Source organism: Vidua macroura, chromosome 4 (genome assembly GCF_024509145.1).
Source record: "Vidua macroura isolate BioBank_ID:100142 chromosome 4, ASM2450914v1, whole genome shotgun sequence".
NCBI classification, from domain to species: Eukaryota; Metazoa; Chordata; class Aves; order Passeriformes; family Viduidae; genus Vidua; species Vidua macroura.
The window spans coordinates 3,665,707-3,693,483 of NC_071574.1; the positions used below are offsets into that span (position 1 = coordinate 3,665,707).

The window sequence follows — 27,777 nt, forward strand, 5'->3', positions numbered from 1 at the left end:
GAGGAGACTTTGGGAAATGCCTCTTGGGAAAGGCCTGCTGCTGTTACTGAGATGCTGAATCACACAGGGGAATTGTGCAGGTAAGGCTTGAGGAACCCCACTGCTGGGCAGGTGTGGGGCAGGGACACAGCCTAAGCACAGGCTGTTGGGAGCTGAATGTGCTGAGCTCAGGGCAGGGCTGTGGCACCTGCTGGGCTGCTTAAATCAGCTGTTGTGTCTCATTTACCTTTTGCAAAGAGTGTAAAGAGACAGAACTGATCAAGGTCCCTCCTAAAGGGGGTGTATCACCTTAACCCCAAAATCAGCTGTGAGGTGAACCTGATCTCAAATACTGGGACACCACAAAGCTTTGTCCTTAGAAAGTATACTTTTCCTCTGACAGAATGCAAATTAGTTAATAGTTTCCAGCAACCAAAAATGTACTAAAGCATGATTTGAGCAGGAAGGAAGCCACCAGCAGTGCTGCCACCTCTTTGACAGCTCTTCTAATCACCATAGCTTTATCAAGAAGTGTTAAGTTGCATTTTTTTATTGATATTTAAGAATAAATTCTTACAACATCATCTCTATAAAAGGTTCATCACAGACCAAATACCACTCTAACCTTTTAAGCTTCTACAGTAAAAACTGTCGTCTTTATTTATCTAAGTTTGGGAGAGATACAAATGTAATCATAACCCCCAAGGCAAAATTTTATGGCAGTTTTCAGAACTCCTCTCTATAAAAACTACTCAAAGCTACCAACATAAAAGCTCCCAATAAAATTTGCTTTAGATCCTAGTCGTAAAACATGAATTTTTTTTCCCGGTCGTGGAACTACAGGTGTCCGATAAGCAGCGCTGGTCGCTGCTGGATCCCCTGGCAATGCCAGGCTCCATATATCTGCTAGGTCAGGTGGGCAAGGAGGGGCTGCTGCCCCCTGAGCTCTGCCTTTCCTCATCCCAACACAGCCAGTGGGTGCCTGTTGCTGTGCCTGGTGGCAAGCATGATGTGGTTAGATTGTGGCTGGGGCAATTCTGGAAGTGAGGAAAATCGTTGGGTATGTGAAAAACTGTACAATAAAAACAAGCTGAAAAAGAGCATCACAGGCAGTAATGTAGAACACGGGACTCCTTCCTCTGTTGCTTGGCTGTTTAAACATTGGGGATCTGCACTTTTTTTGCAAGACTGGTGACCCTCCAGGTCTTTCTTTGGTGACATGGGAATCCATGCACCAGAGGTTGCCTTAATTAAAGGTTCCTTACTGTTATCTGCATGTACAGTGTTAGCCGCAAGTAGAAAACCCTTTATGTACATTTAGCTGAGAAACCTAATCCGAACCCGTGTGCCATGAGGTTGGGCTGGGCTGAGCTGAGCTGGAGGGAACAAGGTTGGGCTAGGGGGGACCCAGGCATACTGTGTTCTTGAAATGCAGTGCAGGATTAAATCTCTACAGGCTTTCGTGGATTCTTGGCAACTAAAGGCTCACACTTTATCAGCCTAGATTAATATGCTTTTACTGTGCAGAGTGGATTTAACCCTGTTACCTCAGTCTGGATGATTTCTGTTCAGAGACCTGAACCTATTCTTCTGACTGCAATTAGGAGAAAATCTAACATAGCACAAAGCTGCTGCTGGTAAAGGAGAGCAGAGACAATTCCCAGATGTGCAATAAAAAGCACAGCCACCTTCTTTGGGGTACATGCCTCAAAGCATCCCAAAAATGTCATGATAAGTAATAACAACTTGATGTAAGAGTGTGCTTGGATGCAAGTATTTTTCTGAGGTGAAAATGCTAGTATGTTGATTCCTAAAACTGCTTTTTTCAGGGACTGCAGGAGGTTGAGGTGGTCCAGAAAGCCTCCACCTGGTTTCCCACATCTTGTGTTTGCAAGCCTTGGCCTTGCTAGTCATTCCAAGCACCCACTGCATGCTCTGACTATTCTATACCTGGGAAAAATTAAGTGCTTGCTGGTCTCAGCTGATGGTCCTTGTGAGGAGGGTGGGAAGCCCACAGCCCCATATTCTGGGAAGTTTACTTCCCATGGTGCTTCCCGAGGGCTTTTTCCTCCTGACTCCCTGTGCTCTTCTGCAGAGACGTCCTTGGGAGCTCTAATACTGCCAGGAAGGAGCAGTCAGGGAAATCGGGTAGATCCAATAGTTGCATAACATGTATAATAAAAGCTATGATTAATGACAGGGCTTTTCTGTTTATTTTAAAGTAGACTTAAATTATGAATCTGCCTTCCCAGTTGTGTGTGATGCCAGGAATTGGCTCTGGGAGCATTCCCGAGCTGGCTGTTAGAGCTATGTTCCTATCTCCTTGTCTTTGCTCCATTGTAGAGGCTGCTGGGTACTTCCTGTCTGCTGGGTCTGTGATTACTGGTGAATTCTGCTTTGTGGGTGCTGTGTGACACAGGAACTTTTCCCCAGTGCCCATTCTGAATGATCAGTTAGCTTAGGGCTGTTGGGTCTTTGCTGTGTCCCAGCTAAGAAAAGCTATATTAAGTGTATGTTGGTGAGAAAGGTTCAGAGAAGGGATGTTTTTTTTCTTGTCTGAAGGACTGACAAACTGATACCTTCTCTGGCTGCATGGGCAAAACTACACAGCAGCCACCAGCTCTTCCTTGCTTCCCTTCTTCCTGACAGTCCTGAGGGAGCCTGATGCATAGAGTGTCCTGTGAGTCCTAAATGGCCTTCAACAGCCATGTCCTTCCAAAGCCATGTCCTGACAAAGAAGTTAAAAATCTGTACTAAACTAATGAGACTGTTCCTTGTAGTGGCAACCAACCATAGATTCCCTCTTATGGCACCTTCTAATTATTGTAAGTAATGATAGAGGTTTTGGGTCACTGCTTTTGGAAAGAAGCAAACCAGGAAACTTGTTTCTCCTAGAAACAGGCATTCTAAGCTCTGGAGGCACAGGCTCAGAGGGCACAGGAGATACAGGGCACTTTGGCCATTGCAATTTGGGGACCCGGGGCTGTGTTGATTCTGTATTTTGTTGCTAAACAGAGCCATTCATTCCATGTGCATTTGTACCTATTCCCTCTCATGAGCTCCAAAGGCGTTTTATTTTCCTTCAGTTTTGGCATGGGATCAGAGGGTGGCTCTCTGCCTCTGATCTAAGTAAAATAGTCTTGATTTGAGGTAGATGCTGTTCATATTATTCATTGCTCCTGGCAAAACAAATGTTGATCTTAAAATATGGCCATTAATATTTTGATGAAGTATTGAAGCCACCTGGATTTTGGGCTGAGCCAGGCTGCTGGGTGAGGGGCCTGGTAGCTGACAGACCCAGACGAGGAGGCCCAGTGATAGTAGATGAGACTCCACGGCAGCATTCCCAGCCTGAAAGGTGGAAGTGCGGGTGGATTGTCACCACCCTCTATGTCCTGTTCAGCTGTTGCTCAAGGGAGAGTGGCAAGGTCTCAGCCTCAGGTGCTCCTGGACAGAAACAGGCCTTTAATGGTTTGGATTTCTCTTGTGAAAATAAGTGTGTTTGTAGCAGAGTGTGAGGTGGTTGACACTTGTGGGCATTTATCCTCACAAAATAAGGGAAAGGAAGGAAGAAGCTGTTGGCAGTCTGTGCTTGCACTGAGTAGAGCTTTCTGTGTGAGACTTCTGCAGCTATTGATGGCCCGAGCTCCCTGTATCTCTGCCTTACATGAGGCTGTCAGGCGCCTTTTGTTGAAGGCTTGACAGCATCATCAATACTGGCATTAGAGCTCCTTGTGCAGCTTATGAGGATGGGATGGGTGTGATGGATATGGAGCCATGTGAGAAACTGGGCGAGGTCACTGCCATTTTTTTCCTGGCTTTCACAGAGGCCATATTTGCTTTCCTGAGTTCTCACACAGGGACATGAATTGATTGGTGCTGCTGCGAGTCAGTTGGCAGGAGGAGTCAGGAACCCCCAGGGGCTCTGCCAGATTGATGGATTGGGTGGGTCCAAATGGAACTCTGGGACTGCTGGGCTGTCAGAGTTTGGATGCAGGCAACCTCTCTGAAGGCTATCTCTGTGTCTATGTACTCTGTGAGGTGGAATTGTCTGACAAATTGTAGTGCCCATACAGGGCACTGCAGAAATTGGGCTGTCCTGCCTGTTCTCTGATCTCCAGTTTCATTTTTTCTTGTTGCTGCTGCCTCTGTGCAGTTTATCCAGATCCTCATGCTGCCCTCAGAGCCTGGTTGGAGCCTGAGGAGAGAGGTGTGGCTGCTGGTTGAGGGACTGTACCACTGCACTGGGGCAGTGAGAGTGGGGTGAGCAACCATATTGCAACTCCCAGAGTCTCTGTGGCTCCCTTACTGCTCCAGCTGGGAAATAATCTGCATCAGACTTGTTTCCTGGCACCAACCAGCTTCCTTGGTGCCAGCTTCAATGTGTAGGCTGGCACATTGCAGGAACAGGGAATGTGTGTGGGACAAAAGAAGTGGAAACAGTCCTGGCTCTGTCACCTCTGCTGTGACCTGCCCTGGCCCCTGATGGCCCTGCCTTCATGGGGTGGAAAAACATCCAGGACAAGACATTCCTCTTTCCCTCCTGGTTTACACCATTTCCTCCTATTTACTTTACTGATGGTGCTTATGGGCACGGAGTCCACCATGTCCCAGGTTAAATGCAAATTATTCCCATTCTGCCAAGGATGGTTCATACCAGAAGCAGGAAGTTGCTTCCACTGATCTGTCTGTGAAATACCCCCCAAAGCAGCTCCAGTTGGGAAGAGCTAGTTTTGGTTAGATTTGGCTGTGTTCCTCACAAACCAGTGGAGATGCAGCACCATGTGTGGCTGCCGGAGCCGAGGCTGCCACAGGGACCTGACATGGGAGTGAATTCCCATGCTTGTTTTACGGTAAAGGCTGGCTCGGTGCTGCTCCACGTGTGAAAGCTCCACGCGATTTGCCTTGAGCTGTGTTTGTAGCAGCTCTTAGACATTAAAGTGCTGGGGCCGTCCTGCAGCAGGATAGTGAGCTTGTGGGAAATGGCCTTTTGCAAAATATTTCCACAAGGTTTTTAATGGTCCCACTCTTTCCAAATGTGCCCTGGCTGACCTGAGGCACAGGATAAGCAGCAGCTGCAAGGACAGCATTAGAGTGAGACGTTTCCACTGCACCAGAGCCGGGCTGTCTGCCACAGAGAGGAGGTGGGATGCTGCCTTATCCTATTAACTGTGGGACCTTCTACCTGGAGATGAAAGAACAAAAGCCTGGGCAGACAGTTAATTATAGCTTCAGCTTCACAAGCAGAGTTAATGAATTTTAACGTGCCTCAATTAATAACTAATTGGGTTTTGTGCCTTGGCTGTGAGTGGAACTGGAGGGGTGTCCAGGAAAAAAAAATGGTCTAAAGATGAGAGATTTTAATTGAAATACTGTAGGATTCTTGTACAGGGAAATGGTTCCTGGTGCTATTGTACAGTTTGAATACAGAGGGAAATTAAAAGAGGAAGTTGTTTCCAAGAGAAAACAAGTGGCAGCATTACAGTGCCAACAAGACACGGCATTATTGTGTCACCTGTAGTGTGCAGTTTGGAGAGGCCTCTATTCACAGCATTACTGTGCCACAGAGGAGTGGGTCCTGCAGGCTCACCAGGATGTTCTACCTCAGAGTTCCAGGAGTCAGAGAATTTAGGCAGAAAGAAATGATACGTAACATAAATTTTTTTATATTCTAGGCTGGAATGTGCCTGGTAGTGCTGTTGGTCTAATGAGATATTTTATGTCTATTTCTGTGGAAAGAGGATTATTTTTTAAGCCTACAGTTAGGAGAATGTCCAGTGTTTTGCTGTGATTAGCATTAATTCAGGGTCTGGTGGGCCAAAGGAAATGACCAGAGGTAAAGGTAGCAAAGGTTAAATTGTGTTTGCAGTAGTTTAAAAGAGTGATAAATCCTGGAGAGTGCAGAAATAGAGGAACACTCTGCATCTCAAGCAGCAGAAAATTGTTGTCTTTTGAATTTGATGCTCTGAGTGTGAAGGAAGAAAGGAAAATATATCTATATGCCATTTCCTCCTTCAGTACCATTTCCAGGGAATATTTATCAGCAACCTTAGCCACTAGGCAGGAAAACACCCAGAAGCCAAAGTGCAGATTTAGTTTGTTTTGTTTTACTCTTTCATTTTTCTAGCTGTATTCAAATCCCCTCAGAGAGAATGTGGAGTAGTAAGAAAAAGAAAATAAATTAATTTATTCAATGCAGCATTGTCTGGCACCGACCCTCCACCGATGACTATTTATGCTGGGCTGCTCATCATGCCCTTCACAACTGCTGCACAATAAATAATAAAAGATTAAAACCTTAAACCTGGAAAACTTAGGAAAAAAATATTAGAAAATTTTATTTCGGATTATAAAAATCCGTGAATGATTTACTTTAAGGGACAATTTCATTGCTGCCATGTGCAGGAACTAATGATCATGGAGGGCTCTGGATTGGTGAGGAGGCTGCTTGGGAAACATAGTCATGGGTAGGTGATAAAGTCACCTTGCTCCCGCGCTGCCTCACTGTCACCGCAGTGGCTTTCACCATTTGTTACAAGAAAATGATGGTCCATGTACATATTTATATGTGGATGGCAATAACATTGGCAATAACCCTCCCTGAGCGAGCCACCTTGTTTTAGGGAGCCCGGCTCACTTCCCAGTGCCAGCAGCCCTCGCCCAGTGCGCGGGGAGGTGAATGGAGCTTGGGTGATGGACTTCTGCAATGGCAGCTATTCTTTGTCATTAAGGATGTTGCTTAAACTGGGAGCAGGTGTCAAGTATGCCAGGTTCCCCCCAGGTGCTCCTGTGGCATCCCCTTAGTGAGGAGATGGGTCTGTAAGAGCCTTCCAGTCCGCTCTGGAGAACAGCATGTCTCCTGGTACCTGGGTGGCTGGAGTGCCTGGCTGGCTATTGCCCTCATGTGAAAGTGGGTTTGTGCTGGTCGTGGGGTAAGGCTGCTGGATGCAGCAAACCATTGTTTGAGTTTTGTGGTTTTAAACACCCACACGCGCTGCGTAATTAGCACATTCTTGTCCAGGCTATTGTTGGGCAAGGCTGTCAAATGGAGCAGCAATTGATGCTGCCAAAGTCTAGGAAAAATACAACTAAAAGGAAAAGACCTTATAGGATACAGAGAGCAACTGGCTGTGCTTTGGGGCACAGAGGGAGATACTTGTGCTGGTGAATGGAGGCACCTGGGAGGTTTAGTAAGTCCCATTTGGAAAATTTCTTTGTGTGTCCCAGCCCTCTGCCTTGTTCATGTCTAGCTACATTTATTCAGTCTAGCATATACTAATTCTTTGCTCCAAATTCAGTATTTGTCATTTATGTGCCTTGATTTCAGGCGTTTAGCATGTTTTACCCCAGCCTCTCTGTGTCTGATGGCAAAGTTCCCTGGTTTTGGTGACTTTAATTATTAGAGTGTGCAGTTCTGGCTATGGTGCCTTCTTGCCTTATCCCTAGGTCTCATGCTCAGGAGGCTGCTGAAATCTTTTGGGTTCTTGACTACCACCTTCTGTTAAAAAAAAAAAAAAAAATATCAGTGTGAAATGGTGGGAAAGAGCTTATGAACTTGATGCTACTGATAAGCAAGTTCCTTCCATGGGGTGAGGTGACAGCAGATGGAGGTGTTGAGAGACAGTTCTGGTAGTCCACAGTCTCTGGTGCAGCCCAGTTCCACCTTCCCCTCACCTTCTGAAGCGCATGCAGGCTGGGCAGCATTTTGGCACCTGCCTGTGGCTGCACAGAAGGGGCTGGGAGCAGAGCCTGCCAAGTCCTGGGCCCTGGAGGAGCCGCCAGCCTGAGTCCCACAGGTCACCAGCCATGCATGCACGTTGCCTGCTCCCTGAGCGTGTCCAGCTCCGTGTCTCTCAGCCCAGCTCCTGGCTGGCATTCCCGCTCCACGTGCCTCCTCCCAAGAGGGCTGCAGCCAGAGGACAGCAGCAAGGTCGCAGCCGCTGCAGGTTTGTCAGGCAGGCTGCGTAAGGGGACCGGGCTGGCTGGGCTCTCCAGAGCCATGGGAGCCTGTGTGAGGGAGGTGTCACGGCATGCTGGCTCCTGAGCCCAGTGGTAGTGTTTGCACTCGGAGGGGTGTGAAGTGCTGCTCGGGAACCTGTGATTTTCTGTGTGGCTCTGGCTGGTGCTCCTCACACCCTGGAGGTGACTGGGCCACAGGGAGGGCAGGCAGGGATGATGGGCACAGCCCAGCGGAGCTCGGCTGTCGCATGTGGGGAGCCAGAGCAGTGCACCGTGGCCACCGTGCTTATCACTGGAACCTGCCTGTGCCCCTGATTCCAGGGCCAGATCAGCATGGGCATGTTCCTCTTGGGAAGCACACACAAATTCATGGTCAGGCATGGCTGCCCTAGGAGATGCTACTTGTCTTGAAATGAGTAAAGTAGCAGGGGAGACCCCTCCCTCGGCCTGCTGACCACACACAAATTACATACAGAAGGTTTTAAATTTTAGTTGAGAACTGTTTGTGGCACGGCTTGTGTTTCTGCTGGTCTTAATGAATCAGTGCTGACTTCATTTATCAGTGTTAAATGTTTGTTTCTCATTTGGAAGTTGGATGTGAGGATTTAAGGCCAGCATTCCATGTTTTCTCGAAGCAAGGCTCCACATCTGTGTTCACAAGGACTAAACACGTAAGGTCCTTTCATGTGGCCAAACTGCAAATGATATTCAGAGCCAAACCAATATGCAGCGTATTTTTGTCCACATTTTTTCTGCTTTACTTAACACCTGCCAAGCATTTCAGGAGAGTCCCTTGGTCAGATCAAACAATTCCTCATGGGCCACCAAGCATCCTTCCCTGTCAGTTGCTGTCCAAACCCTTCATCCCAATGCTGCCCTCCCCACAGCCCCCCCAAACCACTCACCCTTGGTTACCTGCAGAGCTGCCAGCTGAACGCGCTGTGCCCCTATCAGCATAGGGAGGTTTTGTGCTTCTGTCCTTCCTTTAAAGCCGCTGTTTTACCTGCACTGGTGGCTTTGCCTCACAGTGCCCGGCTGAGTGAGCTACTGCAGGTACCAGCGCCTTGCACTGGATCAGATACAAGTATCAGTTGCAGAAAAGTGTGATTCAGACGAGGCAGTGCTGGTATAAACTGATTTTATTGTATCCCACCACTCTGGTGGAGACACTCTCACAGGGACTTGCTGTAACCCTGTCTGATACTTACATAACTCAGCCTGATCCCATGGGAATTTAAGCTGTATTTGACATGGAGTGAAATGATTTCCTTTCACCTGTACAGACACTTTTAGCAGTTTCCAAAGCAGCTCAGTTTCCAAAGTATTTTTAGGGCATGGGATTTCATGCACAGCTGGGGGAGATAGGGAAGGAGGGGAGCTGTGGTGGTTGAGGAGCCCGGAGGTGACAGCCCATAAAAGGGATGGTGCAGGTACCTGGCATAGCTGGCAGGTGCTTATCAGACCCCAGCTTTCCTGAGAGGAATTTAGGGCTGTTCCTGCACCCTGGGGTGGGCCAGCACACTTTGTGCTCAAAGCGCAGCAAATGGGAATATTCTGCCTAAAGCACTTTAGGTTCTTCATGTTGTTATTGCTTTGATACTGAGCAGAGATTTACGAGGTACTCTGAGGTGGTGATTGAATGTATCTGTGCTTCAGGACCTAATCATGTAAGCAGGAATTAAAAAGGGGATTTTTAAGATGAATGCAAACTCCCCAGCATTTGCCACAGTTATCAGGGATTCTACCAAAGCCCACAGCAGAGCTGAATTTATTTCATTTATTTTGATATCCAAGTCTACTTAGGAAAGGAAATTAGTTAGATAAAGTATTTATAAAAGAGAAACTGGAGAAAAGATGTGTAAGTTCCTCACCCCAAGAAAGATACTACATTGGATGTAACAAGAGTTCCTGGGATATTCCGCATTTTAGTCCCCTCTCTCATTCCTGCTCTGTGCAGAAAGAATCTTTCCTGTGTATATGTCAGGAGGGTGACAAGCCAAAAATGCCATCAGTGCCTGTGGAGAGAGAGAGGGGACTGATCAGCACTTCCCTGCATGGGGAATCCTAGTGCATCGGGTTAAATACAGGAACCATGTTCTGTACCTACTAGCAGGAGGCGTGGCTTTATTGCACATTGATGAATATTCCAAGCTAGAACAGTTTGTAACACATGAGGAAGGCACTGCCCTTGCTGCTTCTGTTTGCTGTCTGGTGTAAAGTGAGTGGGTGACTTGGAGCCCCCACAGAAGCCCTCCAGACGTGGGATTCCCCTGCTGGTCACTCAAATGTGACCTCTTGTTTCTATCCAATTTTGGTGGGATTTTCCTTGTGGAATCAGAGCTCAGGTTTGAGGTCAGAGCTCTCCTTCGATTCATGTCCATGTTGTTGGCTTTCCCAGGTCAGCTCTCCTTCCACAGCCCCTTGGAAAGGAGAGAGCCTGAGCTTTGCTGTCTTGCCAGGGCCAGACAACACATGGGGTGACTGCCAAAGCCAGATAACGTGTTGCTATCCCCTCTCCTAGCACGTCCCATCCATCCCACTGCCCCTGGAAAAGAAGGAGATGGGAGTGGGGAGCAACAGAGCATGAACCCCTCACTAGGAGGCCCCCACACCCATGACAGAAGAGACGTGGGCTGTACCAGTGCCATGTTGTCCCTTCTCACAGAACAGACTCCCAGTCCTGCTGCCACTGTTGCGTCTTTGGAATGGGGAACTTTTTTTAGATCTGTGAGCTGGGAATTCCCTTTCTAGAGGTGCTCTTGACTTCCAGTTCAAAACACTTCAGAGCACATTTCTCAGCATCTTGGCACCAGTTTTATTAGGACCGGTTTTAAGAGCAGCAGCTTTCATATAGGCATGAGTTAGATTTGGGTTTTGCTAAAGGCTGTAGGGAGACATCTCATTCCTTCCAGTCATTCCATGTATACTTTGAAGAGCTGTTCTAATTGTTTGAAGAGTCAAACCCCTGAACTTCTGAACCACCGCTTCCCTGCCGTTGTGCCAAAAGCACTGCCAAATCTGTGTCTCCTAAGCTTGCCTGACCACAGATTGCTAAAGCAGGTGCTCATGTTCCATGGTGCTCATTCAGGCATTACAAAGCTCCAAAATGTGTGTGTGGAGGCCAGTTTTTGGGTGCAAGTTAGAGGTGACCCTGGGTGTAGTAACTGCTGCATAACCCCATACAGAGTGTAGCCACTGCCTGGCTCTCTGGGTCATCCCAGAGCTGGCTCCAAGCTTGTGGCTACAGCTCAGTACAAGCTTGGAGCCAAACTAAAAGTCCAGCAAACTGGAGGAGTTTCAGGCGAGGTCCCTGCTTGGCTTGGCTGAGCAATAAAGTTGTTTCAGCTTTTCTTTTGCTCCACTGCCTCTTAAGCTGGAACCAAAACCCAGGAGTGAAGGAGTAAGGTGTTTGGGTCTCCTAGGAAGGGGGTCTGAGCAGCCCCAGAAAGCAGAGTTGTCATGTTGTCTCAGTGCTGTGCTGGCATCCACTGCTGGGCTCTGCAGAGAGTTTTCCCAAGGTCCCCACATGTGGCACTGACTCACTGCAGCCACAGCCCCTGGAGCATGAACAGCTGGAGCAATTTCCAGCCCAGAGTTTTCCAAATTATGAATGTTTGTGAAGGGAAAAATGACACTGAAGGTTTTTAAGGATTTGGTTTTGTAGAAGACATCTGGGTTGGAGATTTGTGTTACCTCATAAGCATCTGTGTGTTTTGTGTGCTGGTATTTCACTGCATCACCTGGCTTCATCTTTGTGTTTGGATTTCTCTGCCATATGCCTTCACTCTTGTCCCTTTTTTACTCAGCCTTCAGCTTTCCAGAAGGAAAAACAGTTCCTAGCCTTTGCAAGCACCCTTAAATGTCCCCCACCTCCTCCCAGCTGCTCTGTTCTCTTTTGGCTCTGCTTTAGGAATGCTTTGGAGGAACTAGGATATGGGATCTTGTAGGAGTTGCAGGCAGATAAGCTCTGTGCAGAGAAGCCCTTTTCCATAGAGGTGGAAAAGAGCAGCTTCCCTACTGGGAGGTGGGAGGAAACAAATCCCAACTTTCAGCAAAGTTCTAAAAAAAATCCCAAGCAACTTCTATCAAACCAGTGACTCTGGCTTTTCTCTCATGCCTGAGAGTGATCAAGTGCCATAAGAAATCAGTTCTTTGGAAGTTGGACTGTGGTAATGTACTAGGATTCTTTGTGCCGAACACAACTCTGGCCGTGACGTCACCTCTGTGGTCTCACCACTGGTGACAGGCAGGATTTCCTCGCCATTGACTGCAGCCATAATCCACTATGTGCCAGCCAAAATCAGCCTGGCAGCAACCCCCTGCTTTCCATCTTGCAGGGCCAAGGATGGAAGGAACCAAACCTGCTGTATTTGGTTTATGGAGCTGGTCATTAACAGAGCCCAGCTCTGGTGATTAACACAGTGCAGCGCTGGTGTGGGGCCCGATACAAATGAAAGGTCTTTGCAGTTATAATGAGATATTCATGCATGGCAGCTCCGGGTATAAACTCAGCTGTTACTGTGTGCTTAGCTATGGGAAATGGAGCAAAACAGGGCTGAAGTCATTGAGTCCCACCTCAGCTGCATCTCACAAATAACAGCCTTGAACACCCTCATCAGGAAGTCCATTTCCTGTGGCTGCCAGCAGCAGTTCCCAGGCCAGGTGTCCTCTGCACAGACAGGCAAGCCAGGGGTGACATGGTGCAGTGGGGAACAGTTGTTAAGTATTCATATAGCCTGTTTATGGGAATGCTGATGGTGACAAGGCCATAACGGGCATCTCGCACTTTTTGTGCCTGCAAGGGGAGGGGAGCTCTGTGGGGGAGGGAGGCTGTGGTGTGCTGGAGATGAGGAAACTGAGGTATCATGTGACCAAAGCCTTGTATGTCGTGCAACAGAGTTTGGAGCACCCAGGAAGCCATGGCAAGGGAAGAGGAAGGCTGGATAGTACCTGGTGATGTTCCCCCCAGCCTCACAGTATGCCTAGAGGGAAATGGGGGGATGAAGGCCAGTGTTCATGTAAGAGAGACCACACAAGGGAAGGGGACAGCCTTGTGGCTACGTCCCTCATGTTTGCAGGTGACATCCCTCAGACCTCCCTGACTCAGAGACTTCTGGTGTCTGTCCAGACTTTTCTGATGTTTTCTTGGGGTTTGGGGTGGATGTGAGGCACAGGAAGTTAATTTTTCAGCTGAATTTACAGCACAGAGCCTGACATCTTCCACACCATTTTCCTGCTGGAGTCCCTTGCAGACTGAATAGCCCTCCCTGAAAGGCTGGATGCTTTGGCACTGCTTCTGTTAGATAGAGCTAGAGGTTTGCTGCTGATAATCCTGCCACAAATTCAGAATTAATCACAGCATAATGGAATCTGGTAGTGCTGGTTGTTAATTCTCTATTGAGTCTGCATTCCTGTGTTTGTTCTCATTTGTTCTGATCAGGGCCATTGTCTCTAATATTGCTGCATAAAGGGTAAGAAATAAATCAGCGGTGTTTAGCTTTCCTAACCATCTGCTCTGGCTCCCATCCCAAACTCAGTTTTTAAGTTGGGCACAGTTTGTGTGATTTTGCCTTGTGACAGAGAACGTCTCCTGGGAGAGGAGGAAAAAGTGACTCCTGATCTCACCCCAGGGATTGATCATTCCAGGGATACTGCACTTGAACTCACCAGGTCTTTATTGTCATGCCCGTGATTAGGCTGAGCTTTGGCAAAGATGCTGAAAGGAACTTCTTTCTCTCTGGAATAGTGGGATTAATGCTTTTAACAGCAGTGTGTTACTTGGAGGTGTAAAGCACTTGGTTTGGCCATGGACTTTGTGTGCATCGTTGGCATTCGGTCCCAACAAGGTCAGTCTCCAACCTGTGTACACTGTGATGCACCCCTTGGGTTGTTACTGAGCCCTCCTGTGGAGCGCAGCCAGTTGGTTTTAAGAGGTGTTGTTAATGCGGTGAAATTCAGGGCATTTGGGAGCTGCTGTATAGTCACAGATGGGACATACATCTTGTAAACTATAAATTTTTAAAAATTATTTAGCATCTCCATTGCTGTGTGGGCCATGTGGCAGCGAGCATGGGATAATTCCACAGCTTTCATTAGAGCACACATCAAACATTTAAAGTCTACGGGTGGTGTTTTCAGGAACTATTATAATAATTAGGAAAAGAGAATGGGTTTAATAAGAGTTGTAAACAGTGATCAGCAGCCAGACCCCATCCCTCCCCACAGATCCATCTGCAGGGCACATCTGGGCACATGGAACAGGGAGCAGCATGTTCCATCCCACCTGCCCTGACTCTGAAAGAAGGTGTGGGGGGTCTGGGGTCACTCTGGCACACAGCAGTGACAAACTTGAGGAGAAAAATCTGTAAAATACACAGCAAAGCCCAGCTGTACCCTTCCAGTAGACACTTGCGCTCCGTCTCTTGGCAGCTGTTGCTGGGTGCTCAGCAACAGGCCCTGCGGGCCCTGGGCTGTGCTGGGCAGGCACAAAGGGATGTCCCCACTATCAAGTACCCGGGGCCAGGTCTGGCAGCCAGTGGGATGCAGCATGGCCTCACCCTTCTCAGGGACCTGGACACGGGGTGCCTGAGCCAGGCTCTTGTGGTCAGGCTCTGCTGTACCTCTGGAGCCCAGCAGATAGAGGTCCACAGTTTCTTTTGTGCATTTCAGCTGTCAAGACATGGGGGGTAAAATCATGAACTCTTACTTAAAAGTCGCAATGGGCTGTAATAGTGCTGAGAAGTGTAATCCCCTGGAGCATCTCCTTTCAGTGGGGTACATTGTGGTCTGGAAGGAAGCTCCAACAGCTGGAAATGCAGTCAGGCTATGTTGATCATGAGCATCTTCTAAGTGATGGGAAGTCCCAAATTACACCCAGTGGAGGAATATTCTGGAAAGAAGGTTTCCATTACTTAAGTTTGATGTTCGTGCACAGCAGCCATAGTCAGGATTTCTTCCTGTCCCTATGGGGCAGTTTGGGGTGCTTGTGCTCAACCACTCTGGTCCCTATTCCCTGGGGCTCTCCACAGACCTTTGGAATTCCCTGGTGAGGAGCAGCAGCTCTGTTCAAGGTGATGGAGGTCCAGATGCTGTGGAGGGGAGGGATGGTTCCAGTGCAGCAGCGAAGAAGCTGTTGGATAATTAGCTGCTTGCTGCAGCTGCATTGTGTGTCCTGCCAGGTGTTAAATGGGTAGTGCTCAAGTCAGCAGATCTGTTATGTCATTCTGTGTTCCATGTGAGTTCAGGCTCTTGAGAAAGTAGCCAAGATGCAGGCCTGGGAGCCACAGGCTGGCTTCGAGCTCTTCTGTGCTGGATAACCCTACCTAGGAAAGGCCCTGGTTCAGGTGGTGCTTCCAGCTGAGCTGTCCTTTCCCTCCCTGAGCACATCCTTCCCTGGGCCAGGGACACAGAAACACAGCTCTGGTGACTTGCCAGTCACCTGGCCACCTTCTAGACAGGCCACCAGCCAGGTCTCAGCAGGGAGCTCTACTAGAGCCACCAGTGGCTGTCACCATGCTCTGCCACACCCTGAGGCACACTGCCGGGCAGGGATCACCATGGATGGGGGGAAGGCACCCCCTCTTTGGCTTTGAGCTGACGGCTCCTGACTGGGCGTGGCAGCCACGCTCTGGATCCGAGGGAGCAGTATGGTCTCACCTGCCCCACGGAGAGCAAGCCTCCCCACAGAGGCAGACACCCAGGGCTGGGGTCCCCTCCGTGTGCGCCCCCACAGCCAGCCCAGCTCTCCAGCCTGGCATGGGACAGCTCTTGTCCACTGACCTAAATTGAGGCTGAGCAAAGAGAGCAAGCAGCTGCCCCACTGCTGCTGCTCTGTTTTCAGCACTGCTCGAGCCTCCCTAATCCCCTCGGATTTTGTATCTACCAAAACAGCTTGGGCCCATCAGTAAATTGCAGTGGCATATGGTCCAGGTTTATGAGTAATCTGGCACACGCTGAAGGCAAGGAGGACGTCATCCTTCAGCAAATACAGAAAATATTGGGGGGGAGGTTATGACTGTATTTAATATAGTTGATGAGAAAGCTGTGAGAAATGCTTACCTTTGAAGCCAGTCCTGTTTCAACTTCAGCTGTTGGGAGAAGCTGCTGTGTAACAGAAAACAAATAGAAGTAAGAGGGGAGTCTTGTTGGTCCCACAAAGGTTTTGTCACTTAAACTGATCCTATGGGGGTGTGCGGGGTTGGAGGGGAAAGCAGGTAGCTGGTGCCACCAGCCACCCTGTATACAACCAGTGCTACAATTGGAATAGTCCTCATCACCTCCCTGTAGGTGAAGTTCCTCTAGCTGGTGTGTATGTCAGAGGCACAGCTTCATCCCTGAAAAGAAGAGGGAAGCGCAGTTTTAGCAGCTCTGGGAGGAGGAACCTGGTCATGGACGCCTTGGTGGGTCTGGCCTTGTTGTAGTGCCAGTGGATGTCCCAGCATGGTTTCCAGATCTCTGAAAACACAAGAATCACCTCCCAGTGTCAATGTACTCAGCATTGGCTTCATCAGATCAATTCACCTGAGGAATGTCCAGGTTCTGGTTGAGGAACCCTCTGTGCAGTCCTGTCCTGGCAGGGAGATGAAGCTGTGAATGTTTTGAGCTGCACCAGCCAGCATAATGGCCCTTCTCTAAGGACTGGGGACATACCAGCTGACATCCCCCAGATACATCTGTGTCAGAACTGGGGCATCTCTGGGAGCAGGAGGACATGGAGATTGGAAAGAGACTGTGTTGGGTCCAACGCTGCAGCAGCACTGTGAGAGCTTTTCCTTGGCCCCTGATTGCTCTCTGTGGCTCAGACCAGCAATGCTGCTTTTCCCTTCAGCTGGGATGAGAGCTAACAGTTCCTCTTCTCCCTGCTCAGCTGCTGTGGGCTGTGGAGCCCCATTCCACAGAGGGCTTGAACTTCCTTTCACTCTTCCCAAAATCCATGTTTCCTCAAATGTGTTTGGAAGCCCAGCGACAGGAACCTCACTCTCTCACAGCCTTCCTACACTGTGTAATGCTTTGGCAACACTAAATGTTTTCTTTGGTTGCATAGACATGACTGTGGCTGTGACATTCAAGGGGCAGTCATCTCCAAGAGGAGGTGCACATGTCCTGTCCTGTGGCCTGGTCGGCAGCACGAGGAAGGAGAACACAGTTGGCTCTGAATGCCACTCTTCTCTTGCTGCCAACAGCCGCTTGGAAACACCCCAAACTTCAAGGAAGGTTTTGCCTCTTTAATCCAAGAAAAGGCCTCAAACAGCTCACAAATAACTTAAACCTTGGGCTTTTAAAATTTTAAACAGAGCCTTCGGGACTGTATTTGCTCAAATCTTATGTATCTTGGTGGCTCAGATTTTTAACTCTTTGCTGCAAGCTTTGAAGCAACACAGTGTGCAGTTGAAAAGGAGCTTTGCTTTTTAAGTGGGAGCTGATTTTTTAAGACTGGGAATAGTGTGTTTTCTGTCTTTGTTTTGCATAGTCCAATTTTGCATTCTGGAAACTAAAGAAAATATCTCATGTAAAAGGGTGGGATGCAGACCATGTGATCTCAGCAGCAAGATGGAGCAGGGTGCATTGTTCCAGTGGGTGTGGTGTCTTCTGTGGGACCATTCTGAGACATTCTGCCACTACTGGGGCAAGTTGCTCGAGCCAGAAGCTGAAGTTTCCTGCAGTCCCTAGAAATCCGAGTGTCTGCTCACAGTTCTTATTTTAAGTGTGTGTTGACAGGATCTTCATGTGTGCCCTTGCTTTGCTGCCAGTGCTGTGCATGTGCTTGGATGGATCAGGGACAAGTCCCCCTTGCCCCTCCAGGTCACCCTGGTATGGCAAAGGCCCTTGTTGCCCCTGCCCTGCTCAGTGCCAGGGACAAGGGCATCTCAGGATCCCATGTCAGTCCGTGCCTGGGAATGCCGAGCTGCGTGTCATGCCTGGAAAACAGTCCCCACAGTGTCCCATCATGCTGCTACTCCCAAGAGGGGCTTGCTGGGATTCTTCAAAGCAGTTTGGGGAAGGGCTGAGCCCCAGGTGTCCACATTTGTAGCCATGCACAGGCAGTGTCCTGGTTTCTGTCTGCTGCTGCTGCAGGACACATGCTAGGCCCTGAGAGCCGAAGGAGTTAAACTGCTTCCAAATAGACCTCTTCATGCTAATAAAGTACCTTGGAGCTGGTCCAGCAGGCAGACACCTGGGTATTATCCAAGCATCTGACACCCCTAGAGAACCAGTGCCTTGATGAGCTTTGTACACTCTTAGAAATCTTGGAGAAGAAAGGAAGCTTTCCATGGAAAATGGATTTTCAGGGCCAGCTGAAGGACATGACGTTCAAGATCATTGCTTTAAAATAATTTCAGCTGCAGTTAATGTGAAGCAAAGAAGAAAAGAAAACCCAAGACAGTGAAAGGATAATTAATTCTGAGTTGGAGCTGCAATTTGGAAGGGCTGTATTGTGAAGTGACCCTTTTCCAAATGACACCTGCACTGGTTCTTCTTGGAGAGCCCTTTGCAGTGAAATGTTGTGTTTTACACTGTACATGTATTCTCCCCTGGTGTTACAGAGTGACCCTGAGTTCAACCTTGCAGAGAAGGGCCAGTGTAGTGAGGAGGTTCTGCAGGGAGCCCTGGCACAGGCTAGGCTGAGCAAAGCCCTCTGAGGCCAGCCCCTCTTTCCGTGCTGTGGCAAGATGGTGCCTGGCTGTCCCCTGGGCTTATGGCACCCTGCTATCCATCCTGCTTCGTTCCTCTCTTCTCCCTAACCACCACAGCATGCACCCTTATCAAGAGAAGCTCTGCACAACCCCTTTTAGGGCCATGGAGTATTCCTTTGGAGGGGCACAGTGTCCCTGCTACCAGGGTCTCACCCCACAGAGCTCTAAGGGAACTTGGTCAGTGAATCACCCTATCTGGCTCCGACCTCCTTTAGCTGGTGCATCTCCTCAATTCCTAGCACATGTTGTACTGAATTTCTCCAGAAGCTGAGCGATGCTTTTTATGAGGAGCTGTTCCAGGGACTGAAGCCTGTACAGAATATGATGTTTATTACTGGGCCATTCCAATGTAATTTGAAAAATATCTATTTCTGGCCTACTTGCTCTTCCTCAGCTTACAGAGAAACAAAAAAAAAAAAGCATTGAGGACAGAGCTCTAATGAGATTCACATTTTGGACATCAGATCAGTACAATAATGCATTTCACACTGTTGTTTCCTAATTTGCCTAATCAAATAAAAGGAGATGAAGCATCACAGAGCCCAACCTCCCCATTCCAACAAGGCAGCGCTGAACCCATCACTTGGCGCTTAAATTAATTTTCCCCACACAGGTTGGCCAAAGCACATAATTTAATCAGCATCTTGCAGATCTGTCAGTAGACACCATCTATCCCAGGGGCTGGCAATCCCAGGCAGCTGTCCCGAGGAACCACAGAGTGCATGGATAGCCTGGAGAGGTTTGGGGAAAGAGAGGAAGGCGTCTCGGGCCGCTGCAGCCCGAGCTGTTGCGGCAGGTATCGAGCAGTCAGGTTCCATGCTGTGCTAAATCTCAGGTAAATCCTTGCTCTAGTGCCACAGTTGGAGCAGATGGGTCTCCCTGTGCCCTCAGGAGATTTTCCAGGAAAGTGAGGGCTGTTTTTGGAGCTTGGGCAGGTGCTCAGGGCCAAGGTGGGGCTTGAGTTAATGCTAAAACCAGGGGTGTGGTCAGGAAGGAGTTTTTCCATGGCTTAGTCATGTCTTGTTACATCCCGAAATGGGTGGGACTCATGCTCCAGGTGACATCCACGACCCTGAAGGCAGCTTAAGAAGCAGCATGCTGTTTGGAACAAGTTTTCCTAAGCATCCTGCTGAGCAGTGCCGCAGGGAGCTGGGAGCTTTTTGGGTACTGCCCAATTCACCACCCAGAACAAAGCAGTTCCACTTAGTAAACCTGAGTGCTCACACCTGACACCCTTCTCCTGGCTGTGGAGCATACCTGGGAACCCCACAAATGCTGCAGAATTGGTGCCATTGCAGATGCTTTTCTCCTACAATGTGTTGGAGAATTTAGCAGAATTTGAGATTGTGCTTTTAAAGGAGAACCAATCAATGGGATGGGTTTGGGGTTTTGTTATAATTCACTGGGAGTCAGGAAAGGCATTTTGGTGCTGGTGACATCAGAACAGACTTAAAAATGGTACTAAAACTCCTCAAGTATAAAACCGTGTTTGAGTTCTGTTTCTCAGGAGATCTGTCCTGGGCTCAGCTGTGCTGTAGAGGACATCCAGCTTTGCAGGTGGGGTTTTTGTCTCAGAGTGTGTTTGTTCCCAGTCCCAGTGAGGATGGCTGTGGTTTGTTGCAGTGGGCCCCTGGAACCCTACTGGTACATCCCAGAGCTCCCCAGAAGGCAGCAGCAGCCATAGGCCCCAGCTGAGCAGTCCTGTGCATTCCCATTTGGGAAATTAAGTTCATTTACAAAATCAGGCAGAGCAAGCAAATGAAAAAAAAAGTAGTGCAAATTAAATAATATGATTTTGTTGCAAACATGGAAATCAAATCCTGCTTTTCCATGGGCTGTGGAGCCATCCTTGTAACACAGGAAGAACCATTGTGAGTTCACTGCCAAAACCCAAAAAAGTTATCAAGGAAAGGTAGTTTCTTGCATCCAAAGTCCCTTATTATATTAAAAAAAATATTGCAGCACAAAATTTACAAGTGCATCACAGGACCCAATTGCACTGTTAAACAGATGGCACCTACACAGGACCCAAAATATATAACAATTTTAATTGAGCCAATGCAAAACAGATTTGTGAAGTAAAGTAGGACATGCCAGGCCTAATAAGGCCCTCCCTAGAAATTGTGACGTTAATTTTGTAACCGCACAAGAGGTACTCAGAAGCCACTCTTTAGCAGGTGCAGCACTGCCTTGACTTGCTGACTGCAGCCTCTGAAGTTTCTGCTTAGCACGCTGCCCCTACTGTGGCTTTTCCTGGGCGTGCTGTGCCGACCCCCTTGGCCACGTGAGGCCGTTTGCCCAGTGTCCTACCCTGGTGCAGCTCCATGGGCCAGAGCCCTGGCTCTGAGTGAGGACAACAGCCAAGCCCCTTGCTTTGGCAGTCAGGAAGGGGACGTTGCTCTGGCCAAACCTGAGCTGGGCATCTGCGGTAGGTGAACTGTTAACTGTGCCCATCCTGCTCCCAGGGCCACACTGCAATGCCTGTTTTGGATGCCCAGCAGCACACAGAGGGAAGGTCAGAGATGGATCCTGCCTCCCAGCAGTGCAGAGCTGAGCTCCCAAATTTCCCCTCAGTGGCTCCTCTGGTGAAGGAGAGGTTCCCTAAGCTGAGCTCAGAAGGCAGGTGGTGCCAGTGCCATTGTTGCTTCCCAGTGAACTAAGGAAAAGACCTGTCCTGCAGCAGAGCAGGGTTCGTGCTGTCATGAGGCAGCACTCAATGACAGAGAACCAAATGGGGGCTTTTCCCTCATTGATAGCACTGGGTTTCTTTCACCTTTCCCCACAGTCTGAATTGTGACCAATAAAAAAGCCACTTCTTCCACAGCTGGAAAGGGAGGTTTGCTCTGAAATTACATAATATAGAACTCCCAAGTACCTCTACACGTGCAGGAAAAACAGTAGAAAGAAAAAACAAAACCTCCCCTACCAAAGAGATGCAAATCTATGATGGACCTGCATGAGGTGCTATTGCTGAGAGGGGTCAAAGATAACCTTATCTTTGCCACTAAACCCCAGCACCTCCAGGAGTGGGAGTGTTCCAGTGTGATGAGGCTGAGTCAAGTGTGTAAAACAAACTGCTGTGTGCGAAATACAGTTGTGGTGTCACCTTAGGGATGATGAGAAGAAGAGGGATGTAGCTCAGAAATTTCCTGCAGGAAAATCCCCAACAGGAATTAGTACCAGCCAGCCAGGGCTGTCCTGCATTGCCTAGAGCTCAGGATGAGCCTGCATCACAGCACTCAGAATTCCCTTCCATTTCGCCTTGGATCAGTCTGACCCAGCTCCCCCGGGTTACACACAGCAGGTTCATGCCTGAAGAATGCTGTAGTTCTTGTTAAATCAAAAAACTGAAAGGGAACGTGGCAAAAATAATTTTTAGTTCGTATTAACTCCAGCCAATTCATTTCTGCTATTATCAAAATGTATAAAATAAACATAGCCTTGTTATACTGAGGAACTTGTTCCCATGAGTTCTCCCTTGCCTCACTGGTGAGAGGAGCCCTTGGGGTTTGCTTGGTGGCATTGCTGGGCTCTTTATATACAGCTCTTTAGAGGCATTCTGAGGCATTCTGAGCACTCCTGCCAAGGAAGTCTCATCTGCATCATCTGAATCAGTGGATTTTATATCACCCTACGCCTCTTGCCTCCCAAATTATTTGTGGACATTCCACACTGTGTAATAAGGAAACTCTCAGGTAGTGTCTGCACCAAAATGCCAAGTATAACGTGCTGTGATATTGTGCCAGTTAGAAGGGAAAATCCATGTAGGGACCCAAAATGTGGTTTTGCTTGGGATCAGCCTTTCTGTGAAGAGCTGCTTGTTTCATGGTTTTCAATGGGCACAGACAGAAAGGACAAAAAATGGTCAGTGGATTTCTACTTCTGAGTCTCAGCTGGTTACAAATATTCTTTGAGAGGCAGCAGATAAACGTGAGGGAAAAACCCTCTTCATCTACATGTTGTCCTGTAACACAGCACAGCTCAGAACACGAGCCAGTGCTCCAGTGATACCTTGGAATGCGTCGTGTGTACATGGAAAATGAAGGAAAAGTAAGAGGGAGCCGATAGTGTTTTAACCTAGCATCTGGTGAGCTCAGTGCTTTCAGTTGTGCCCTCTCAGCACCTTGAGGAGCACTGCAGGACCTCATCTGTGTCCTGGCACACCTGCCCAGCGTTTGCTCTTGGTCTTGCGTTGGGCTGGAGACTGCACAGAGTAAATCTGCACATGTCCCCAGCCAAAGGTCAGTGCCACCTAAGCTGTGGTTCTGCAGCAACAGGGCGTCGCTGCGGGCACTTAGTGGTTCTGGTTGCGTGGCTGATGCTCCACAAGGCATGAGCAGCATCCTTGTGGCATTGGAAGGGTTCTCCCCGGCCCTGGGCGGCCGGGACCCCTGGGTGCGGCTGTAGCAGCTTCCTTGGCCACGCTGTGCAAAGGAAAGTGGGCTGCCTCTGGAAGTCAGTACCATGGGTCACCATGGCACTGGAAAACAGAGGTCTGACTGTGGGAATGATGGGGAGGCTACGGGGGAGGAGAAGATGGAAATAATGACTGAAACTTAGATAATAATTTTATTTATAGTCTAATGTGCAGACATGGCTGTTGCTGATGAGGCTACCAGTGACATAAATAAACTCAAGCAGAAGATGTAAGCGAGTGGATAAATGTAAAGGCATCTTTGGGCAGTGCCACGTATTTGGACATGGACCAAGAGAATTATTTCTGTCCCTTGCGATTCCAATGAAGAGCACAAAGGAGATAATTAGCCCAGGATGCTCCGCATTGCTCTTTCCATCTTGCACACATTCATGCCCACCAAATGTGAAATGTTCGCCTTTTCCCCTCCAACGTGATGGTTGTTGAACTTATTTTTAGTGTCATTTGATAAGCCTCCCTGCTCGCAGAGAGACATCCCACTGACCCAGCCACTGGTCATTGTCTATACCAGTTCCCATCAAAGCGGGCGCGCTTTGTCAGGTTTCGACTCGAATATCCATTCTGCCTCTGAAGTACAGTATCGAAAGTGACTGGATCATTTGAGCCTTTTTCTTCAGCTGCTCCCTCCTTCCTCCCCCACAGTGTTTCCGCTCACGCTAACATAATTTGGCATCGTCGACGTGACACGACACTGGTTTTTCTAAAAAATTATAATACATACATTGTCGATGTTTGGTGATGGCCGGCGCTCCCATAAATTTAATTTCCGAATTGATGGAAAGAGGTCTTTCCCACTGCGGAATCGTACCCAAAGCTCGGCGCCCCCTCCGCCACTGAGGAACGCACATACAGTAATAGGTCATTCAATGTCAAAAGGCATAAAAAAGATGAGCAAAATCTTCACAGGCTGCTGCTTGCTGTTGCCTTTAATTATATTAATTAAACTTTGAAATTCTCATGCAAAGAGGGTTGCTGGCTTGTGACGCTGAAGAGCCCTTGGAGATTTGTGGGGGGAAAAAACCCTGAGATACCAGCTTAGTGGCTACTGCTTTTTTTAATCTAAAAAAAAAAAATACACAAGCCTACGACTGCTAGGTATGTTTATAGATGATGATGTTTTATGCGCTACTGAACTGTGAATGCAGGAAAGGGGAAAAACCACCAGCCACAGTGTCAAGGTCTTGAAGCATCACTCCCTCCAACTCTGCTCGAGATCTCTGCTTACAGGCTGTCTTCTCGCAGAATAACGCTCTAGTAATTCCTTCCTGTCCCGGGTGCATAATGAAAGAAAGGTGTCTTCAAAAACTAAAGGGCAAAGTCTTGCTCGCTACCGATACCTCGAGGCATCCTGTCTACATTTTGTCATGCATGTGCACTTTTCAGTGTTAGAGTGACAAGATTTCCAGTCAGAAGGTTCCCGTAAGGCACGACGGAGGGAGCTGGCAAGGGTTGGGGATCTGACATGGCTCTGAGGCACTTGGCTCTGCGCCTGCTTAGCCTGGTGGGAATTGTTATCCTGTGCCCGTGGCGAGTAGTCCCTGTGTAAATACCACGTGCCTCCGCCGCAGCTGAGGAACGCTGCATCGCCACTAAAAGCACATTGTGTCCTGAGAACCTGTAGTCCTTAAAAAAACAGCAAATAACAAAAAATAGAAAAGCTTTCTCATCTTTGGTGTCTGTGCTGTCCCTTCGGTGTCGCACAGAGCCAGGCACACATGGCAGTGCTGCTCTCCGGGGCACAGGCAGAGCACCAGTGTGCAGTTGGAATGCGGGCTCCCGGAGCAGGGATGCAGGAACCTGTGGAGCTTGGGCTGCAAGACGGTCCAAGGGATGCGAGGAAGGGCTCGGTTCTCTCAGCTGGGTAGGACAGTGGCAATGTGGCTGTCTTTCCTCCTGGTATCCACTTCTTCTCCTCTACTGAGAGGGAACTCGGGTGAAGTTGATACAGCGGCCCTGAGGGAAGAGAGAAGCTGTTACTGGTGGAGTAGCACACAGACAGAGGTTGCTGGATGCTAGAAGGAGGCTGTAATTGAAATTCAGATGTTTGGGAAAATAACAAACCCATGAAAAACCTTTTAAGAATTAATGGAAATTACCCAGAGTGAGGCACCACATTTGCCTTACAAATTCATGCTCTTAGGCAAGCACAAGGACACGGGCGACACATTCTGACACTCCCAGGCCTTCTGTGAGCATAATTCACAAATTCTGTCAAGCTGCAGTGAGCAAACTCAAACCCATCTGACCGTGGGGAGAGAAGAGCATGGGGAAGGCAGATCCTGCCCCCGAATCTCCCCTGAGCCAAGTCCTCACACAGTGAGCATGGATAGATGTGACTGTTAGTTAGCAGAGCTGCTGCTGATCTGAAACTGCATTTTATTAGCAATAACCCTAACTCTGCATCTACAGACCCTGTACTTAGGATCTGTAAATTGCTGTGCACAGAAGGGGGTTTCTTGTGATGCCACATCCATAAAGGGGTCCAGGTGAATCCTGACAGCTTTCAGTGTAGCCAAAATGAAACAAATCTAACAGCAGAATCTTAAACCTTCTTTATTCACTTGGAGCTCATTTGAATGCCTTAACTCCCACAGGGTAATGGGGTGTTAGGAGTAGGGTGTGCTGCCTCAAAGCAGTTCTCTGGCACAGCAACAATTCCTTCCCTTTGGTCACGGGCATCTGTCAAGGATGGTGCCACGTGAACAGTGCTGGCTTTGGAGCAGGCAGCACTGCTTGTGCTCTGAATCCTTATTTCTGCTTTAAGAGATGCACTGCTGGAGAGAAATTACTGCTTTCTGCTCAAACCTGGGAGATTATGGAATTACCAAATTAAATTTGGGCTGGGTTTCATATTCCTGTCATTCATTTAGTTTGATCTCCAGTTTTTCTGGGTATCAAGGAGGGTGATGGCACACAGTTATCTGTGACTCAAGCCGGGCTTGGCTGGCATGAGAGGGGCAGTGTTCTCATCAAGGGGTTTCCTAATGTTTCAGTTCTGTTTCTGTCAGCTGTTTAAGAAATATACAACAGGTGAAAAGGTGGGGACAGGAACCATAGGAACTTCTGGCTGCCACCATCTGGTATTATAGATGTAGAAGAGATGCGGAGATAAATCATGGACTCCTTTAGGCTGGAAAAGCTCTTAAGATCACCTAATCCAACCATTCCTTCATCACTGACAAGGCCACCACCATGTCCCCAAGTGCCATATCCACATGGCTTTTCTGCCAGGGAAAGAGGAGAACCTTAAACAAGCACTGCCCTTTGTGATTCCCCACTCATCTCCCACATCTCTGCCCCCAACTTCTTTATTCCATGACTCATGGAGAAGGGAGGAGAGAGAGAAGTTGTGTGGTCAGGCAGACTCTTGCTCCTGTCATTGGCAGGGAAAACACCCTGAGCTGGGGAATCTCAGAGCCCTAAGAAACACCAGCTCTCCAAACACTGTCAGCATCAGACATTTAACATGTAATAAAAAACAGACTGTCATTTTAAGTGGGAAGTTCAACCATTTGCATTCTAGATTGGCTGACTGAGGCAGGCAGAAAATAAAAGGTTGATGTTCACTTGTTAGGGGTTTATCACTTCAGATCAATATGAGCTGCAGGTTTTCATTACTAGAAACTCAGTGATGTGACCAACAGCACTGTCTCCTGCAAACTGGTGTGGAGAAAAAGCCGTGGACTCATGTAAGTCCTTCCTCGAAAGGCATCCAAAACCTCCCGTGCAGCGATATCTGTGTCATCATTGAGACCAGCTTTTAAAAACAGAATATTAAATTCTTCTTCTGATTAATCTGACCTTTACAGAAAGAACTATTTGCTTAAGTAGAAGTACTGTTTACTAAGCATTAGTCTCGCCAGTCTGGTTTTGGACTTCCCAATTAAAACATGCATGTTCCATGTAACCCATTTCACTAATGCATTCTTATCCTGGTGGCATTGCCAGGATACCCTCAGTGTGGGGAGTTACTGTTACACTCATGTCCCTGTGCTCAATTAAATCATCAATCCAACCAATTTGAGTTCTGACGTACCATGCCCTGTAAATCACTGGCTCATAAACCTTAACAATACCAACATGTAGTCCGTATGAAATTGCACTAAATTAGTGGTTTAGCACGAGAGTAATTAAAAAATGAGTTATGCATGCATTCTGTGATCTTTGCAGGTAATATAAGATCTGTCTCCATGCACCAGATCCAATAGGAAAAACCTCACCCTTCATGCTCACAGATGCACCAGAGGTACTGCAGGGGAAGAATGTGGCAGGTCTTGAACAGCAACAAAAACAGGAAAAATATCTATGGCAAGGGGGTTTACCTAAGAAGGAATTCTTTTATATTACATCAAAGCCATTTCTTTAGTTGTTGAGTTTCTTACTGAATCTAAATTACAGGGCAAGGTGAAAAGTCTCAAAGGGCAAGGGATCTCAGCGAGCGGGTGGTCACACCAAACCCCAGGTTAGCACCTCACCTGGCAATGCCCAAAACAAGGCACCAGGAGTGGCCTGCAGGACCAGCTCTCCCGCCTCGTGTCCCTCTCCAAAACCATAAGGCTTTTTGGAGAGTGCTGGGGGCAAGGGGGGAGGAGAGATCACTTCAGGACAGTGTCCACCCCGGGCCTGGAGCTTGGCCATTGACGGTGGCGAGCCAGGTGTGACGAGCACTTTGGGGTGTCTGTGCATGTGTGAGCAGACACATGGTGCTGC

General features: G+C 48.3%; 1 protein-coding gene and 1 long non-coding RNA gene across 2 annotated transcripts in view; one reads left to right on the plus strand and one right to left on the minus strand.

Moving 5' to 3' along the window:
- LOC128805945 (uncharacterized) lies at window positions 1-27,435 on the plus strand. The gene is made up of 2 exons (XR_008436664.1): window positions 1-80; window positions 27,238-27,435. It is a non-coding gene; the product is annotated as an uncharacterized LOC128805945 (long non-coding RNA).
- The window catches only part of ANTXR2 (ANTXR cell adhesion molecule 2), a 77,730-nt gene continuing 73,135 nt past the window's right edge, over window positions 23,183-27,777 (minus strand). The window contains exon 17 of the mRNA XM_053974972.1: window positions 23,183-25,020. Coding sequence (XP_053830947.1) covers window positions 24,982-25,020 — 39 coding nt within the window. The 3' untranslated portion in view covers window positions 23,183-24,981. The remainder of the gene's footprint in view (window positions 25,021-27,777) is intronic.